This window comes from Pelodiscus sinensis, chromosome 15 (genome assembly GCF_052426305.1).
Source record: "Pelodiscus sinensis isolate ZL-2025 chromosome 15, ASM5242630v1, whole genome shotgun sequence".
NCBI classification, from domain to species: Eukaryota; Metazoa; Chordata; order Testudines; family Trionychidae; genus Pelodiscus; species Pelodiscus sinensis.
In genome coordinates this window covers 21658531-21676385 of record NC_143066.1, presented here as the reverse complement: position 1 = coordinate 21676385, position 17855 = coordinate 21658531, and the positions used below count along the sequence as shown (strand labels likewise).

General features: G+C 44.2%; 1 protein-coding gene across 1 annotated transcript in view; it reads right to left on the bottom strand.

Annotated features, from left to right (window-relative positions):
- XYLT1 (xylosyltransferase 1) overlaps positions 1–17855 on the bottom strand; it is a 399566-nt gene that overhangs the window by 68220 nt on the left and 313491 nt on the right. Inside the window, exon 6 of the mRNA XM_075899380.2 lies at positions 14663–14743. Coding sequence (XP_075755495.2) covers positions 14663–14743 — 81 coding nt within the window. The remainder of the gene's footprint in view (positions 1–14662; positions 14744–17855) is intronic.

Here is a 17855-nt window from a genome sequence, read left to right as displayed (position 1 = left end):
ATTCACACAAGACTGTTCCCTAGAAATATTTATGCAAATATCTTGAAACTCTTGGTGGGAATTGTCCAGTCAAGAAGCAGAAAATAATATGTAGCAGTATGGCTGACCAATCACACAGCAAATTGCAAACAACAAATACTCCCATAGCAGGTACAGCAAAAACCTTGTGAGCAATCTTTAGGCTGAAATATATTTGAATAAACCATTCATTGAATAATTTCATGAAATATGCAAAAGTATAAAAATCTAAATATGTACAGAGAGGTTACCTTCCCTGAATACAGAGTGAAATGCTGACTCTGGAAGTCAATGGCAACCATTCCATTGTCTTCAATGGGGCCATGATTTCTTCCATTGTTTCCTGCAAATAGTTCAGTTCTAACAAGGATTACATGCGTTTTGAAAATCTGAAATTGCCACCAATTCATTCAATTTAGTCTTTGTGCCAAACAATGTCAAATAAAAGGAGGGGTTCTCTCCCTGTACAGTAACATGAGTTCTTTGAGAGGTTTTGTCCTTATGGGTGATCCACACAGGACACGCACACATCTATGTACTCTCAAATGGAGACTGTAAGGCAGCCTCTGTGGGTCCATGCCTGCCAAGAGCACCTCTCCATGCTTCCATACAAGGGCACAGATAGGGGGGCATGGACCTGCCATCACTTAGTTCCTTCTCAGTGGCAAAGCCAGAGATTTTGCAGCAGATGGGCAGGGAGGAGGAAGGTGGAGCAACCAAAGGGACAAAACAACTGGAAGAACTCAAGTTACTGTACAGGTAAATAACCTTTCCTCCTTCTCTTGTTTACTGTCCCTATGGGTGCTCCAACACAAAAGTCTCCAAAGCAATATTTCAATGCAGAGTCAGGTACCAAGGAGGCAAATCTAAAGCAAGTCAGAGGACCGAGTCATGAAATATCCTGTTAGCTCTGAAAGCAGATGAGATAGAGTAATGTTTGGCAAACACAGGATTGGAAAACCAGGTTGTAGATCTGCAGATTACTGCTAGAGGAGCACCTTTCAGAAAGGCTATAGGCCTGGACTAAGCCCTAGTGGAGAATGCTGTCACTCTGAGCATATTTGTAGTCTCATAGCATTTTAAGATGAGATTTAAGACCCACTTTGACAGTCTTTGTGTGGCAATGAATTGCCCTTTCTTCCTTTTAACACAGGATACGAAGAGTTTGGGAAAGGTCCTGAAGGCCATGGCTGTGTTTAAGTAGAAGGCAAGAACCTTCTGATATGTAGTTGTGCATTGGCTAGATTCTTCTCCGGAGACATGAAGCTTAGGATAGAACACTAGTGGATAGATTTCCTGATTCAGGGGGTATTCTGAAAAACCTTTATGGAGGAAATGATGGGAATATGAAGTGACTCTATGGCTACGTCTACACTGGCCCCAAATTCCGGAAAAGTCATGCAAAGCAGGTAAGTCAGAATAGGGAAATCCGCGGGGGATTTAAATACCCCCCGCGGATTTAAATAAACATGTCCACCGCTTTTTTTCCGGCTTGGGGAAAAGCCGGAAAAAAGCATCTAGACTGGCGCGATCCTCCGGAATAAAGCCCTTTTCCAGAGGATCTCTTATTCCTACTTGAAAGATCCTCCGGAAAAGGGCTTTATTCCGGAGGATCGCGCCAGTCTAGACACTTTTTTCCAGCTTTTCCCCAAGCCGGAAAAAAAGCGGCAGACGTGTTTATTTAAATCCGCGGGGGATATTTAAATCCCCGCGGATTTCCCTATTCTGACTTACCTGCTTTGCATGACTTTTCCGGAATTAGGCGCCAGTATAGACGTAGCCTCTGGGTATGTCTACACTGCCACCCTAGTTCGAACTAGGGTGGCTAATGTAGGCATTCGAAGTTGCAAATGAAGCCCGGGATTTAAATTTCCTGGGCTTCATTTGCATCTTGCCGGGCGCCACCATTTTAAAATCCCCATTAGTGCGGACTCCGTGCCCGCGGCTACATCTGGCATGGAGTAGGTAGTTCGAATTAGGCCTACATTCGAATTAGGCTCGTGGAACGAGGTGTACTAGTAGTTCGAATTAGAGAGCCTAATTCGAACTACCTACTCCGTGCCGTATGTAGCCGTGGGCACAGAGTCCACACTAACGGGGATTTAAAAAATGGTGACGCCCGGCAAGATGCAAATGAAGCCCGGGATATTTAAATCCCGGGCTTCATTTGCAAGTTTGAATGCCTACATTAGCCACCCTAGTTCGAACTAGGGTGGCAGTGTAGACATACCCTATCACAATAGAACAGAGTTTCTCAACTTTGGAAGCTCCTGGGGCCACAATGATACTTACAGCACATGCCGAGGGCCGCCACTTAAGTATGGTTGCATATACATGCAAACATATATGCAAATAGCGTCTTTCACACGGACAGATATGAATACAAAGATTAAGGCAAGACTATACAACCCGCAGACCCCATGTAAGTCAGTTTTGCTGATATTAATGAAATGCAATAGTTACCCGATTTCCACCCATGTGACAGCACTTTTAATGAGCAACGACAGTCCAGGAATTTAACTACTAAACAAATATCAACAGAAGACCATTATATTGACTCCTTTTTTGCTTTGGCTCCCACTGATGGGCCTCATGTTGAGCCCTGTGTAAATCCAAACTGCACTGCAGGCTGCAAACAGGCCATGGGCTGCATGCGGTCTATATGCCACATATTGAATAGCCCTGCAATATCAGATAATGAACTGTGGGTCCGCCATGAACATACCGAATTTTGCCATTTAACTAGCTGAAGTGATAGCTATAAGGAATAAGGTGTGGAGGGGAAAATGGTGGAGAGAACACCATTCCCTTCGCACACCAGAGCCTACGATGGCCCAGGCTAGTAGATTTTGTGTGCTCTATCCCTGTGGGGCGGCAGCAGGGTGGCTGGAGTGTCAGCACGGACTCCCCAATTCTAGTGGGAAGCACTGTGCCTCAGGGGGCCAGATCCAGGCAAGCTGGGGGCCCCATTAGGTTCCCTACTCCTGCTTTAGACTTAGCGATTTTCCTCTATTTTTTTACCCACAATAAATGGAACACAAGGTAGAGAGGGGACCAGTGTCAAAAACAAATAGCACCTACTTAGTCTGTCAAGATCAGGCAGAGTTAGTCCTGGTATGATAGGCAATTGGGTGTGAAAAAAGTACAGAATTCCCTGCTGTTTGAAAAGAACACAAAAAAACTCTCTGTAAAGATTTTTAAAAAGTCCAAAAAAATGAAAATGGAACCCATTTTACACTGTGTTAAAACTGCAGCATCCTGACTACAGTCTTTGCAAGAGCAAAATGGAATTATTTCTTGCTTTAATTCCTGTGTTCTGAAGGAGCTATTATAAATATTACAAACACAATACGATCCTCCAATCACAGTCCCTTGCACTTTAATGACAACAGCACAAGTATCAAGCACAATTATATAGTTGGCATAGAATTTATTTCTCTCATTAATTTTCTACAGTGAGATTGGGGATATTTCATATGCAAAGTCAAAACTAAAGGTAAGCAAAAGAACAAAAAATATTTATAGAAGATTGTGATAATACTTGGAAGACAAATATGAACACAGGAAAATATCTTTTAAAATTATTAGTAGTACTATTTATTATTTTTTTCAGTAGCTTCATCAATGTGCTAGGCTCCATCCACACTGTCAATGCCATGAATAATTTTTTCAGATGAAGTCCTGCTCCACTGAGGTCAACAGGAACTTTGACATTGATTTCAGTGGGGCCAGGATTTCCCCCTTGGATTTTAAGGATACTGATCATACAAACACAAAAGGAGCCTTATAACAAGGGCTGCAGCAATAAACATCTGTCGCTGCAATTCCTATTGGTTTTTCGTGTGCTGGGAATTTTTCCTGAGAATAACATCATGTAGCAATTGACGTTGTACGCATGAGAAACTGACATTCTCTCTCAGATTCAATTCCTGGGACACTCTACAAGAGTAAAAAAATCCCACCAAACCACTTTGAAATCTGCATATCGATTACACAGGGGCCCAAACTGTCAGTCTGCCAAACTGGTGCTATCCCCTCTCTATACAACACCCCCCAGCTTTCTGCAAAGGAGAGTGGAACATGGGCATGCCCTATTGGCCAGAGTTGTCTCCTGTTTCTCTTACTCCTGCCACTGGACAACTGGGACCGAGTGTTGTATCCTTCAGCCTTGCAATGGTTTCAAATGGACTACGGCTTTGTTCATTTGCCATATAATTCACCCTTAAAAAATAAAGAACTGCTAGAGAAAACTGGGAAATAAAAAACCCTAATCTTGTCCTGATTCAAACACCCTGGATCCCCAAAGAAGTCATCAGGATTTACATCAGCGAGGGGCAATCTAAGCTAGTGAGTGGGACACATAAGTGGCCCTCCCTATCTCAGTGGGCCACAAGACTGTCGTAACCAGGGTAGTTTAGCTAACTGCATTTGCATACCTAGAATTTGTGGGGTGCGCAGCCTGAACTGCAGAAGTGTGTGCAATTAGCATGCACCTCAGTAAACATGCCTTTGCTTTATGTGTGTGTTACTTTAGTAATACAGGGAGAGACTTTAGTAATACAGGGAGAGGAAAAAACCTACATGGATGGACACCAGCAGAATCTGGCACCCCTGTGCATGGGCAGCAGTGAACAAAACGTCTTGCAGGCCACACATACAACTCTAATGGGCAGCCTACGAGCCAGAGATTGCCCACTACTGATTTACATAGATATGAACCTTGGCAGGATTTGGCCCAACTGAGCCAAAACAAAGCAAAACAAAAAAACCCATTTTACCTGGCCAGTTGTTTTCAGTAACCCGCTTGTGTGCTTGGAAGTATTACTGCATGGCACTGGGCTTATTCCTCAAGAGCCTCGTTTCTTTTGCTCTGTGACTCATGAGCAATTATAAAGAAGGATGGTCATGATATAAAGATGAAGGAGTTGGGAAGTTCAGATCTGAGTAGGGTGGCATGGGCTCACCCCTGCTTATAAAGACTTAAGCTACGAAGTAGGGGTGTGACTTCCCTACTCAATAGTACGAGGAGAAGCAGTGAAGGAATGGCTTAGAAGGGCCAAGCACATACTCCCCAGTTTCAGGTAGATTTGTACTCAGCATGACTAAGCAGTGCCTACTGCAGCTACAATGTTGTTTAAATTTGTGCTATTCTGATGACAAAGCCAGTGTAAGCAGATATTTACAAGAAGGGGTAGCGTTAGGCATCACAGCATACTCTGCCAAAATGTATATGCATTTGGTACCCTGTGTACCAAATTGGTATCTGCATCTGTAACCACAAAAATGAGCCATGGATATCAGCAAATTTGCAGGATTCTAGATACAAAATTTGCATCTGCATCCCTATCTGATAAAAGTGAACCGTGGATATCTGCATTCATATCTGCAGATGTGGATGCCTATGGATATAAAGCGGATAGCTGCGGATTTGCAGGGCTCTATTTATGCAATGCCACAAAACCAGTTAAGACTTCCTGGAAAAGGAGGAAGAGAAAATGAATGGGAAGAGACACATACCTGGTTAAAAAGAAATTCTACCACCAGTATTCCAGCACTAAATGTTCAAAGTTGTTGGTCAGGCTGCCAAAAATCATGAGACTTTTCAGGCAATCCCAAGACTTAAAAAAATCTAACTAATGCTGAGTTCTTTTTATTTGTCTTCTGGTTCCTGAAGCTTATGGTGAAGTTGAGTCACATATCAAGCTTTTCTCAGCAATCACAAGGGCTAGAAATTTTTTTTAAATGAAAACTGAGATTCTCACATGACTGCCCGACTCCAAGAACTGTACTAACAACAAATATTTTGAGAGGTAATTGGGTGATATAGTTATTACCACTGAACCACACACACATCGCCAGGGCCAGATTTATAGCCTGTGAGCCCCTAGGCTTCTCCTCTGGTTGTGCAGATGTGGGGGCCATGGCTCCAAGCTCCTCCCCACTTCTTGCAGGGGCTTGGAGCTCCGGGGTCTTCTGCTGCCCACAGCAGCTGGGAACCTTGGGAACCCTCGCTGCCCAGAGACAGCTTGGAGTTCTGAAGTGCTGCAGTACCCTGCAATGTTCCCTCTAATTTCTTCTATTCGCATGTGGATTTTTTCCATTTGTGTGTGGAATACTTTTTATGTCACTGAGGTGTGTGCGAATGTGCACCATCAGTAGAAACAAAAAACCTAGTTGTGGAGACTCTGCCACTCAGAGGGTGGCATTTAAATCTTTCCTGAGTTTTCCACACAGTCACATGGCTTACAGGGAACACTGGTATCCTGCTAATTTTAATTGTTAGGAATCCTGCCATACAACCAAACCATCATAATTGCCCAATGCCCTGTCTAGACACCTTCCCACAGACCATCACCCCAATACACACAGACCCATCCCTTTAAACTCCCTATTGCCCAGCACCCCTTCTACTGTACCTAATTGAAAATCGGGCCCTGTATTCCATGCAATCTTATTTTAATACCACTCTGATTGGGTAATAGTTCAGAAAAAGAAAGTCTTAAGTAAGGGAACAATACATAGTGCCTGATGCTGCCAGGACAGAATCAGGTAATTAAAAAACAAAAATATTAATGAAAATTACATTAATGACTCAAAGATTTATGTTTTAAATCAGATACAGTTGAAAGTTTCACCTGTAAGAAAGTTTTTTTCAAAACGTCAATATGTCTCTTTTGGGTAGAGGTACAATTACAGGAAATAAATTATTTCTGCAATTAACAGACATTTGGAAAACCTAATGCGGTTTTGCCTGCTAATTTTGATGGGTCTTTAAATACAGATTGAAAGAAAAAAATAGAGTAAAAACAAAATAAAAAAGCAAAGATAGCCTCCTGAAAACATTCTACTCAAACTTGACAAAGAGGGTAATACCAACTGTGATGTTAATTATCATTTTGACACAGCTGGTATAATTGGATTAAGTAAAGGGAAACCCCAAACACTGATAAATATGCAAGTTTAAAGCAACATGAGAGTAAATGAAATCTGTTTTAATGATTAGAGATTAAATATTAATTATGTCCTAACATCAATCATAATAACGCATGGCAAGCAAGTACAAAGTACTCCTTGGGTTAAACAGGTTGGCACTAATAATTAAAAGAAAGAAAACTAACCAATTTTTCGGAGTATTTTCTAACCACGTGTTTGCCACTGTGGCTTTCATCACATAGTTTAAATGGTTCTATGTATATTGAGCAAAGGGGTTTTGGACAGACATTTGGTCCAATGGGCAAGTGAACTCGTTCCGCTGTTCTCTGCTTCCCTGCGGCTCCTGCTGCCATGGAGATTGTGGGGGCTCCAACCACTGTTGCTGCACTGCGCCAGGAACCCTGGTGATTCCGAAAGCCTCGTCCCTTGGGGACGATGGGGTACCATGGCGAGAACTGGGCGGGGTGAATGACAAGAATGGGTGGTAATGGCCAGCTCCCCAGTCTGCTGGGAATCCTGGCCTGGATTGTGCAAATTGCTCCGGCTGGGGATGGCCTGCAGGCCAGGAGTTAGAGATCCCTGATTAAAGAGGCATTGCTGGACTCAGTTATTTTATACAGAGCTTTCAGAGTGCTGAGTGAAAAGACACGACTGAACCATGAAACATCGTTTGTACAAATGACCGAATATATAGATATATAATGAAATCAGTGGCTAGCTAAGTAGGGGATGCAAAAGATTTCATGTATTCTTTTTGCTTTCTCTCTATACCAGTAATTTATCTATTTCCTTCTTTTCTGTGCACAACAAACTATTTTCTAGGAGGACTTCCTCAAATCCAGTAACCTGTCTGGGCTGATGACTGACACTGTTTCTGCACTCCATCAAGCTGAATTCATTCAGCACTTGGCTAAAAACAATCCCAGGCTATTTTCCTAAGAGGATATCTGAACTGATCTTATTTTCCCCCCACACATTCAGCCTATTTTGTTTTCCTTTGTAGTGGGGCTCTTCTGATCACCATCTTTCAAACAGAGTAAAATGAAAAACCTATGAGAAGGCAAATTGCCAAGTACAAGCAGTTTTTATGTCACATCTAGCACTGATTATGAAGCAGTGGGGAATATCTGAAAGTCAGCTTTAAGATACAAAAATACACTTGCTTTGCATAATAAGAAGGGTGTTACTATTTCAGTTGATATACTAGGTCTGCAAATGCAGGACTGTGTTTCCAACTGGCAATGAATGTTTCTCTAGTCAATGTATTTCAGGGTGATACAGTAAAGGTTGAACCTCTATAGTCCAGACTTAAGCAGTCTGGTAACATCTGTGGTCCGGCATCCCTAATGGTGCTCCTGGGTTGGAGCACTCATGGGGAAATGCCAAGCTCCGTGCTCATCAATTCCTCTCCCCACTCTCGTAGAGCTTCTGGAGAGCAACAAATAGCTCATTTGCGGTGCTCAAATTCAAGGACAGGGTGGGGATATTTGGGGAAAGAGGCATGGTGGCTGCGGAACCCTACTGTGGGAGCCAGGAGCGCAGCCCTAGAGTTGGCAGCAGCAGAGGAGCTGGTATTGACTGAATGGGGGACTGAAGAGGGTGCTCAGGAGAAGAGGCAGGGTGGCTGTAGAGCCCTGTGTTCAGGGCCAGGAGTGCGGCCCTGTGGCCAGCAGCGCAGCCCGGTGGCCATGGGGCTAGGTTTCCACTCAGTCAATACTGGTCCCTCTGCTGCTACCAGAGTGCAATCCTGCAGCCAGAGGCAGCAGAGGGACTGGCACTGACCTCCGCTGGTTCAGCAGGTTTCCTGGTTCGGGACAGGTCAGGTTCCGAGTGTGCTGGACTAGGGAGATACAACCTGTACTAAATTAACTGAAATGTGCACAATGTGAATTTTCAGTTAAGTACGCTATTAAACAGTTATTAAGAATGTATAGGCCTCCAGCAGCTAAATGGTTAAAAATATTTTAGCATCAGGCACAGTAAATATCAGGAGTAGTAGGGACGTAAAATCCCATTTAATTAGTTAACTGGTTAAATGTTAAGTTTAACTGGTTAACTGATTAACCAGGAGTGGGCGGGGCCAGGGGAAGGGAGTGCGCTCCAGCCTGGCTGGACTGAAGCGCCCCTCCCACCTCCCATCCACCATGGCTGGGCTGGAGTGTCTCCTCGCCCCACTACGGGCAGGGACTACTCCAGCCCAGCTGCTTCTAACTCCTGCACGTGGCTGCCCTCCACCTGCGGCGGGTCAAGGACAGGGGATTGCTCCCTTGGTACCAGGGAACCATTAACATCCCTAAGTAGTAGTGCTGGGTATTTCATGGATGGTTCATCAGCACAGTAATACAGCAACAATTACTGGCTGTTCTATTCTCCAGTACTCGGGTTAAGTGCTTAGAGACAGATAACGGTAATATTGTCCATTGGCCTAATCCAATATATAGTACCCAAAGTCGCATGTGTCATGTTGGAAAATGGCACTTACCTCACTAACAATCTGATGTAAAGGTTTACAGGATTTTGGGAACCAATCCTGAACCACGGCACATTAAAGTTGTCAGTAAGATTAAGATTTGCTCCTATGCTGGATGCTGAAAACCCTAAGGGCATATCTACTCAATGGCTCTAGAGCGGGGGTGTGTCTGTTTTCTAGAACTGAAGACTAGAGACTGTGTGACACAAGAGAGAGGAGAAACATCCAAAATGAAAATAAATCTATAAAACAATACAGAAAAAATGCAATGGAATTTTTTTGAACCATTTCCATCCTGCCTGTGAGCTCCCAATTCTCTTAAGATTTAACCGCATGCAACAATCACAGCATGTTTACACTGTTCCCCAAAAGACTATTGTGGCAAGGTTTCTAAAAAAAAGTCTGTTCCTGACTGTCAGTAAAGATGTCACATTTGACTCTCTTTGTGTTTTATAATGTACCAGCCAGGTGCCGGTGCTGTAAAAAAAAAAAAAAAAATCTTCTGGGTGATGCAAGTTGTAATAGCTTATAAAACTATGGAGTTATTCTTCTCCTTTAAATAGTCTGAGATGCTGAAAAGAGTAGAAAAGGTAAGTGTTGCCCACTAAGTGCGATGTAACAACGCTAGCCAATGTATATAATTTCATTTCAGACATCCAGTTTTCTAAGGAAATAATGCTTCTCCTGCTGAGTTAAGGAGACATTTCCACCTCCATTTCTTTTCTGAAGCCACTAAAGGAAAATCAGAGTGATGTACTTTTTAATGATTCTGGCATAACTAAAAGAAAACTGTTCTATATAAGGAAGCCGTGACGCTATCCATATTTGTCAGTAAAATACGTATTGATTGTCTACATGGCTTGAATACAAACTGTGTTGTAATTGAGAGGTATAAGCATTCCAGATTTAAGTTTTAAGATGTATTTTTAATCTCTCTCCCCCTCACTTTTCATTGTATAAACCAGACTATCGTGACTTAAAATTCACAGTGTAGGCAGCTGTTTACAAAGCAGATTTAGGCAGCTGAAAAGCTTGTCATTTAGAAGCTGTTATTCACCCATGAATTCAAAAAGGTAGCCCTAGGGGTTATGATTTGCTCTAACTGGGTTTTAAATATTGCACTATTGTATTAGTGATTCTTCCTATTTTGACAAAAACACCTAGGACCATAGGAATTGCCACTGTAGATTAGGGATGTAAAAGATTAAATGGTTATCTGCTAATAATTAGCTTCACTGGCATGCTTACTGGGTATCTGGTTAATCAGAGGGCTTGGTCAGTGAAAGCAACCCCGCCTCGCTCACGGCATGGTGTTATGAAAGTTAATCATTTCACTGGTTAACTTTTCAGGTGTTTTTTACATCCCTACTGTAGATGAGACATTGGCCCATTCAGCCCAGTATCCTGGCTCATACAATGGCCAGCACCAGTTGCTTCAGAGGAAAAAACCCTGCAGTGGTCAGTTATGAGATAGCGGGTCAGCAAGGAAATTCCTACTCTCAGTAGTTAAAGTTTGACTTACAACCTGAAGCTGGCATGTTTATAGTGGGGTCAACGCTGATGCTTACTGGTTATAGTTAACTGGTGGGGGCTGAATCAGCCCCATGCCCAATGTGGGCAGGGGACTGCTCCAGCCTGGTGGGGCATGCCGTGGGTGGGGGGGGGGGGGGGGGGCCACTCCAGCTGGCCACAGCATCACATGTTCCCAGCGAGCCCAACCTTGCTGGAGCAGTGCACCACAGGCGGGGGCATTCCAGCCCAGCAGGAGCAGCTCCCTTCCCTGACTTCTCCCCCCACCAGCCACAGGGGCTGCGCCAGCTAAGGGGTTAACCGGTTAACGGAATAAATAGGATTTTACATCCCTAGTTACAACACTAGTCCTTACAAAGCTCTTCTTTAGCTTTAAATCATATTTATTATTATAAGTCTGACTATCCTTGTTCATACAAAATCAAATCCTCTTTTTGAATCCCGCTAACCTCATTCCCTAGATGGGCTACAATGTCAACACAAGTACAAGGCAATGAGGAATCAAAGCCCAGAGTCATAATTCACATTACACGGGGCAAATCCTTCCCACATCTACGGAGGCTTCATTATCATGCAACTGGTGGGATTCTGATAGCCAAGGGGTTGAGCCAGAATGAGGGCTGTGAAGGGGATGGTATGGGCAGAGCCAATGATGGGCATGTACTTTGCTATCAGAAAGATCATCCAGTCCTCCATACTGATGCCTGATGGGCAAGGATTCCTTCCACTGTGCCTCTGCCCAGTGCCCAGCCCAGCTCCTCCAGCTGGACTCTGGCATGAGGATTTGGCCAAATAAAGAGGGCAGCTCATTTTCATTTTCTGAGATTCAGTTCTGATGCTATATCCAATCTGCCTGAAGCTCACAATGAAAATGTCCAGGTGCCAATGCTACACCTGCTACTGTGATATGTTTTCAGCTATTCCGTCAGAAAGCAAAAGGCAACCATCATGCATGCTAATTTCCTCTATTCAGGTAAGATCACACAGCCAAACACCATCCATGTCTTGCAATGAAATGGAACTTTAATACGACCATGTCAGAAGTAAAAATAAAATGTGTATGGTCACTTTTAGCTAAAAGGCCTTTACACATTCAACCCCCTCCCCCCCCAAAAAAACCTCCCCAAACCAACTGGATTAATAAACGGGATACTATTCTTCTGAGAGGATGTGTGACAGATTAGCACATTTTATTATTAAATTAATACAAGATTAGTGCATTTAATTGATCTAAATTGTTCTTGTCCCAGCCGAGGTTGGCATCTTAACCCAGCTTTATGCATGAATGTCACATTTCATTAGTTATTTTAGTTTGCTTGCTGCAATGTTTGCGGATAATCAGGTGCACCAGAATAGCAGACAAGCTAAAGCGACGGGATGCATCTCTTAACCTTTTCCATTGCTTTTCCAATTTAACTCTACTGTCATGACTGCCAGTGAGAGCCCAGCCTGTCAATCACACTGAAGAGCTCTATTTCTAAACCCGAGACGATACTCTGAAAGCTATTTATATTTCCGACTTGTTTTTATATAACTCACTCTCAAATATATTTTGGTTCCAAATGCAATACAAGCCCTGCATGCACAACACACTAGAATGATAACGTGCATGAAGAATTCATCTAAATAAGGACAAAAGGGAATCTGTAAGTCTTCAGCAAAAGCAGGCTGGCATTTGAGCGGTTGGCTTATATTCCTGACTCACCCACTGGCGGGCTCTGTGACCCTGGATGTGTTGCTTGCTCTCTGATTATTTTCTGCCAGAACCAAAGATGTGGGTAGGTACTTTACAGGACATGGAGAAAGACCCAGACCTAGTGATTTAGCTTGCTAAGCCTGAAACCAAATGTACAGGCCTGAAGCCAGTGAGTCCTCACATATTCTGGGGTCTGTGCTAACAGAACTGGTTGCAAGATTAGGATCTAAATTAAGATACAACATACTCCAGGCAGGAGGAATTACAAATTAAGGGACTGAAAGTCTTCACAGATGAGAACAGGGTTACATCCAGGGATAATTTAGTAGTGTTCATTTGTCTTCATTTCTTCATTTTCTAATCTGTGACATGGGAAAAATAATACCGATCTTTCCATGTTATTTAGGCTGTGTCCAGACTCAGGGTTCTTTTTTAAAAAAAGTAGCTTTTTTTCGAAAAAACTTCACACCTGCGTCTAGACTGCAGCTGCGTTCTTTCGAAATTAAATCGAAAGAACGCGGCTTTTCTTTCAACGGCGGTAAAACTAATTTCACGAGGAAGAACGCCTTTTTTCGAAAGTGTTCTTTCGAAAAAAGGCGTTCTTGAATGCAAACAGGGGTTTTTCGAAAGAGAGCATCCAGACTGCCTGGGAGCTCTCTTTCGAAAAAGCGGCTTGCTTTTTTGAAAGTTCCGCTTGCAGTCTAGACGCTCTTTTTCGAAAGAGGCTTGCAGTCTAGACATAGCCTTAGAGAACTATGAGGAGAAGGCAGCTCATAAATGCAAAGTTTTCTTATTGTTTCTTAATTTCTTACTACATCATTAAGGATTGCATAATTTTTGGTGGGGCCCATACCAGGTCCAAGGCACACCTCCCCATACCTGCCCAAGTCTCTGGGAGGAAGTCTGGATGCAGGAATAGATTTGGGGTGCAGCCCCTGGGCTGGGGCAGGGGGTTGAAGTGGGGGGGGGGGCAGAGAGCTGGGGCAGGGATGAGGAGATTGGGGTACAGCAGGCAGGTTGCTTATGGGCTTGAGTGGGAGCCAGAAAGGATTCCCCCAACCCTCTCCCCACAAGCAGCAGCGAGCTCAGGAAAGAGGCCCCTTCTTCTCCCTCTCCTGCCTCACACAACACTCCCCTAATCCCTCCCAGGTTGCTGGGAGTCGCCTGCTGGGAGAGGGGGTGCTGCTATGTGCCTCATTCCTCCACTGTAACACATCAGCTGCCTCAATCTGCCCCTGGTGCTGCTTATTTGTAGCCAGCTGCAGCAGTGGCCGGCAAGGGAGTGCAGCATGGAGCTGCAGGGACAGGCAGGTGGAACCAAGGAAGAGACCCAACCCCAACACTGGAATATTTCTGGAGCCTGAGCAACATGGGCCCATAACAAGTTACTACCCCTGCTACCTTGGGCTATGTCTAGACTGCAAGCCTCTTTCGAAAGAGGCTCTTTCGAAAGCATCTTTCGAAAGAGCCTCTTTAGAAAGAGAGCGTCTAGACTGCACGGAGAAATTTCGAAAAAGCGGCTTGCTTTTTCGAAAGAAAGCATCCAGTGAGTCTGGATGCTCTCTTTTGAAGAAGCCCTATTTACATTGAAGAACGCCTTCTTTCGAAAGAGGAACTTTCGAAAGAAGGCATTCTTCCTCGTAAATTGAGGTTTACCGCCATCGAAAGAAAAGCCGCGTTCTTTCGAATTAATTTCGAAAGAACGCGGCTTGAGTCTGGACGCAGGGGAAGTTTTTTCGGGAAAAGGCTACTTTTCCCGAAAAAACCCCTGAGTCTGGACACAGCCTTGGTGTGTGGAGTAAGCATCAATCTATTCTAATCCTCTCTCTACACTGACGCTCCTCTGTAGAGAACATATAGGAGCAGCCACTGAAGAGTGAGACTACTATTCCCGACAGTTTCATTTTCATCGAGCCAGTCTTCTAACTTGGGACTCCTTTATCCAGACATATTGGGAGTAACTGTGGTAACTTTTATTGTCACGTCCAAAATAAACGTAAGAGAAGTTATGTTACCTTGCATTGTCCCTCCCATGCGACTTCAAGAAGTTCATATCGCGATACCTTGACAAGAATGCTACTAGCTGGTCATTTGTCCTGTGAGAGAGAAAACAGAAAATGTGCACATCAGATACAGAAATCTGTCTTTTGTAGAGTTATCTGTGTGTGCTGTTTCTTATTTTGACACCCGTGGGACTCTGCAGGACACAGGGATAAAATACTATGACAGGAACATTATTTCTCATGCAGACTTTTCCCTCTGTAAACCACTATGCTGCTGAAAGTGTTTTGTTGGTTATTCTGAACGTCACAGACTGATTCTACTGCATAGGAAAAAGGCATGCTTATTCTCTCCCAGTGACTCCTATTTCCAATGTGCTCTGTTCATGATAACAAAATGCTTTTTTAAAAAATGGCCAGTTTCGAAAATTTAAAGTGGGATCTGAGAGTCAACTTAGCAAACCGTTTTGCTGATGCTACATAAAGAGGAACAGAACTGGGCTCACACTCACAGCAATTTTGCCTCAGTGATGCTCACAGGAGTAATAGGTAAAAATGATGTTTATGGCTGAAGTTAATAGACCAGACTCTGCACAAACACAATCCATTAAGTTCTGTAAAAGGGCATCTGGGTCTAATTTTCTTTGGTGATACTAAGCCCCCAGCCCTTCCCCTTTCATCCCTTCTGATAAGCTTCCCCCTGCCTCTTCTCATCCCCACAACACCTATGGCCTCTCCCTACCTCTCCCTGCTCCGTCCCCTGAGCGTGCCCTGTCTCATTCCCCTCCCTCCTAGTGCTTTCTGCATGCACCGAACGTTCTGCAATGTTCAGGGTCTGCTTGGAGGGGAGGGGGGGGGGGTGGAGGTGATGGGTGGGGCCAGCTGGGCAGAAAGCGGAGGGGAGCTTGGCTAAATACCCACCCATTTTTCTCTGTGGGCATGACAAAGCGGGGACTGTATTTGCCTTATGTTACATGTGAGTTCTATTGTCCTATAGTAACCTCACGTGTGTGCTTCAGTTTCTCTGTGCATTGCACCAATACCTAGATGGGGATGGGAATTTCGGTGCAACAGCTTCCCTCGTGTACACAATAGCTGAAGCCTTCTGTAACCTGAGCCTGGGGGGTGGGGAGGGTGAGACCAGGTGACACCATTTGCCCAGGAAGATGGACAAAGGTGGGAGGCGGTGCTGGTTGCAGGGGGAAATGGGCTGCTGGGTGTGAGAGTGGTTTTGCTGGCCTGGGTTGCAGGGATGGAGACCCCAAGATGGATTGTACGGGCTGCTTTCGATTACTGTGCAAAGTCTGTTCTATGCTGTGTCCCTGTTCTGCCTGCTGGCTGAGCGTCACAGCTGACTGCCAATGGGAGTGCCAGGCCCGGAGATTCCCCACACCTCGGTGACAATGGGTGCTCCTAGAGATGAGTACTTACATATGAACGTAGTGATTTTTCATACCAGAACTGTATCACAAGGCATACTGTGTAACCTGTAGAAGGGCTGGTAACAAACTTGGCACTATGGCTGAGAATGTGTTACGTGATACTGCCGTCCTCAGTTCCCATGTGTTCGATTACTAGGCTGACATGCGTTAGATGCATATTACAGGATTAGTTTCAGCATTTTCTGGGGAATTTAGACAAGCATTTGCTGTAGAATACTTTCTCGTCACCATTTTCAATTATGTTGGTAACAAAACAGAGCACAAAAAAGATTCAGGAAATGGGAAACAGATGGGAGGCAGATTAGCAAACCTATGAGTCCACAGCAACGGGGAGGGACAGAGTTGGGCATGAATGTCCAGCCCTGTCTCTCAATCCAGGTGTGAGGCAAGCCAGCTGATCTCAGCAGGATCCAAGTGTGGATGGGCTTGGGGGAAGGGGAACCCAGCAACAGGGTGAGAGGGTTCTGCATGGGGCAATCTGGGTGTGGATGTCTCAGTAGGAGGGGCCTGCATGAAGAGAGATTTGTTGGGGGGTTCCAGGTACAGGGAGGATGGGATTCTGCGGGGGGAACCAAGTGAAGGTATTTGGAGCTTGGAGGATTGGAGAGGAGGGGGAAGAGGGGAGAGGTCTGCATATGGGGGATAGGCTTGGCAAGGGGGTTTGGGTGCAAGGGGGGGTGTCCCAGTGCTGAGGGAGTAGGGTTTGGTGGAGTGGATGTCCAGGTGCAGCTTACTGGGATGGGATTGCAGGAACAGGAGATGTGGGGGCTCAGTGAGGTGAGGATTCAAGGGGGCTCAGCAGGGGGTTGGAGCTTGGCAGAGGAGTTCCGGGTGTGGGGTGGTTCAGAGACACAGAAGTTGGGAAGATGGAGAGCGGGGACAGCTCCCTGTGAAGTGACTCACTGAAGCTTGAAGTAATATGGGCAGGAAAGGGGAAGGAGGGAGGGTTACAGAGCTTCCGGGAGCTGAGGGAGGTTCACGGGGGTGGAACCAACCCAGCCCTGGCCTTTTTTTGCAGGGACAGGGGAATTTCACGCCGCTCAGCTGGGACTAGCAGCTGGAGTCCATTTATGTAAGAGTAAAGAGTAAAACCTGGAAGGGGGAGGGGGCATTAATTCTGCACTTGTGCAGTAATCACCCAGAAGTAAAATAGTTAAGACTGATATTTTCAAAGCCAAATTTTATAGCTTTTTATATCGGGAACTTTTAAAATTTGACTTAATGTGGCATATAAAAGAGGAATACATAAGCTATTGAATATTTAGGATGCACATTTGAAATTTGAAATTACCTAGAATTTGGATGCCAAATTAAAAAAAAATTAATGGGAGCAAAGGAATTCGAATAAATCCCACTGATTTTACTCGTTATTTGACATTCAAATCCTGAGTGGTTTTCAAATTTTCAGCCTATATATCCATGAATTTATATATTTGAGTTTGCTCTTGTGGTTAATTATTACTTTAACAAAGGTGCAATAACATTTTCTCCGTGAATTATGTGTTTCAATATATTTCGGAAAACTGAGAAAATTATAATGAACAGATCTTCAGTTACTGCTTCACATTCAGCAAACATGACATTACAAATAAAAGACAGAAGACCCTTTTGGCAATGGTATGTAATGCAACTGATACTAGACAAGTCAAAGATAAAACAGTTGTTCTGGTACAGCACACCTTGGAAACCATTTTTACAAACCACTTCAACTCAAGTTAAACAAGTTACCTTTATAAAATGCTTTAAAATTACGCAGTCCGTAATAA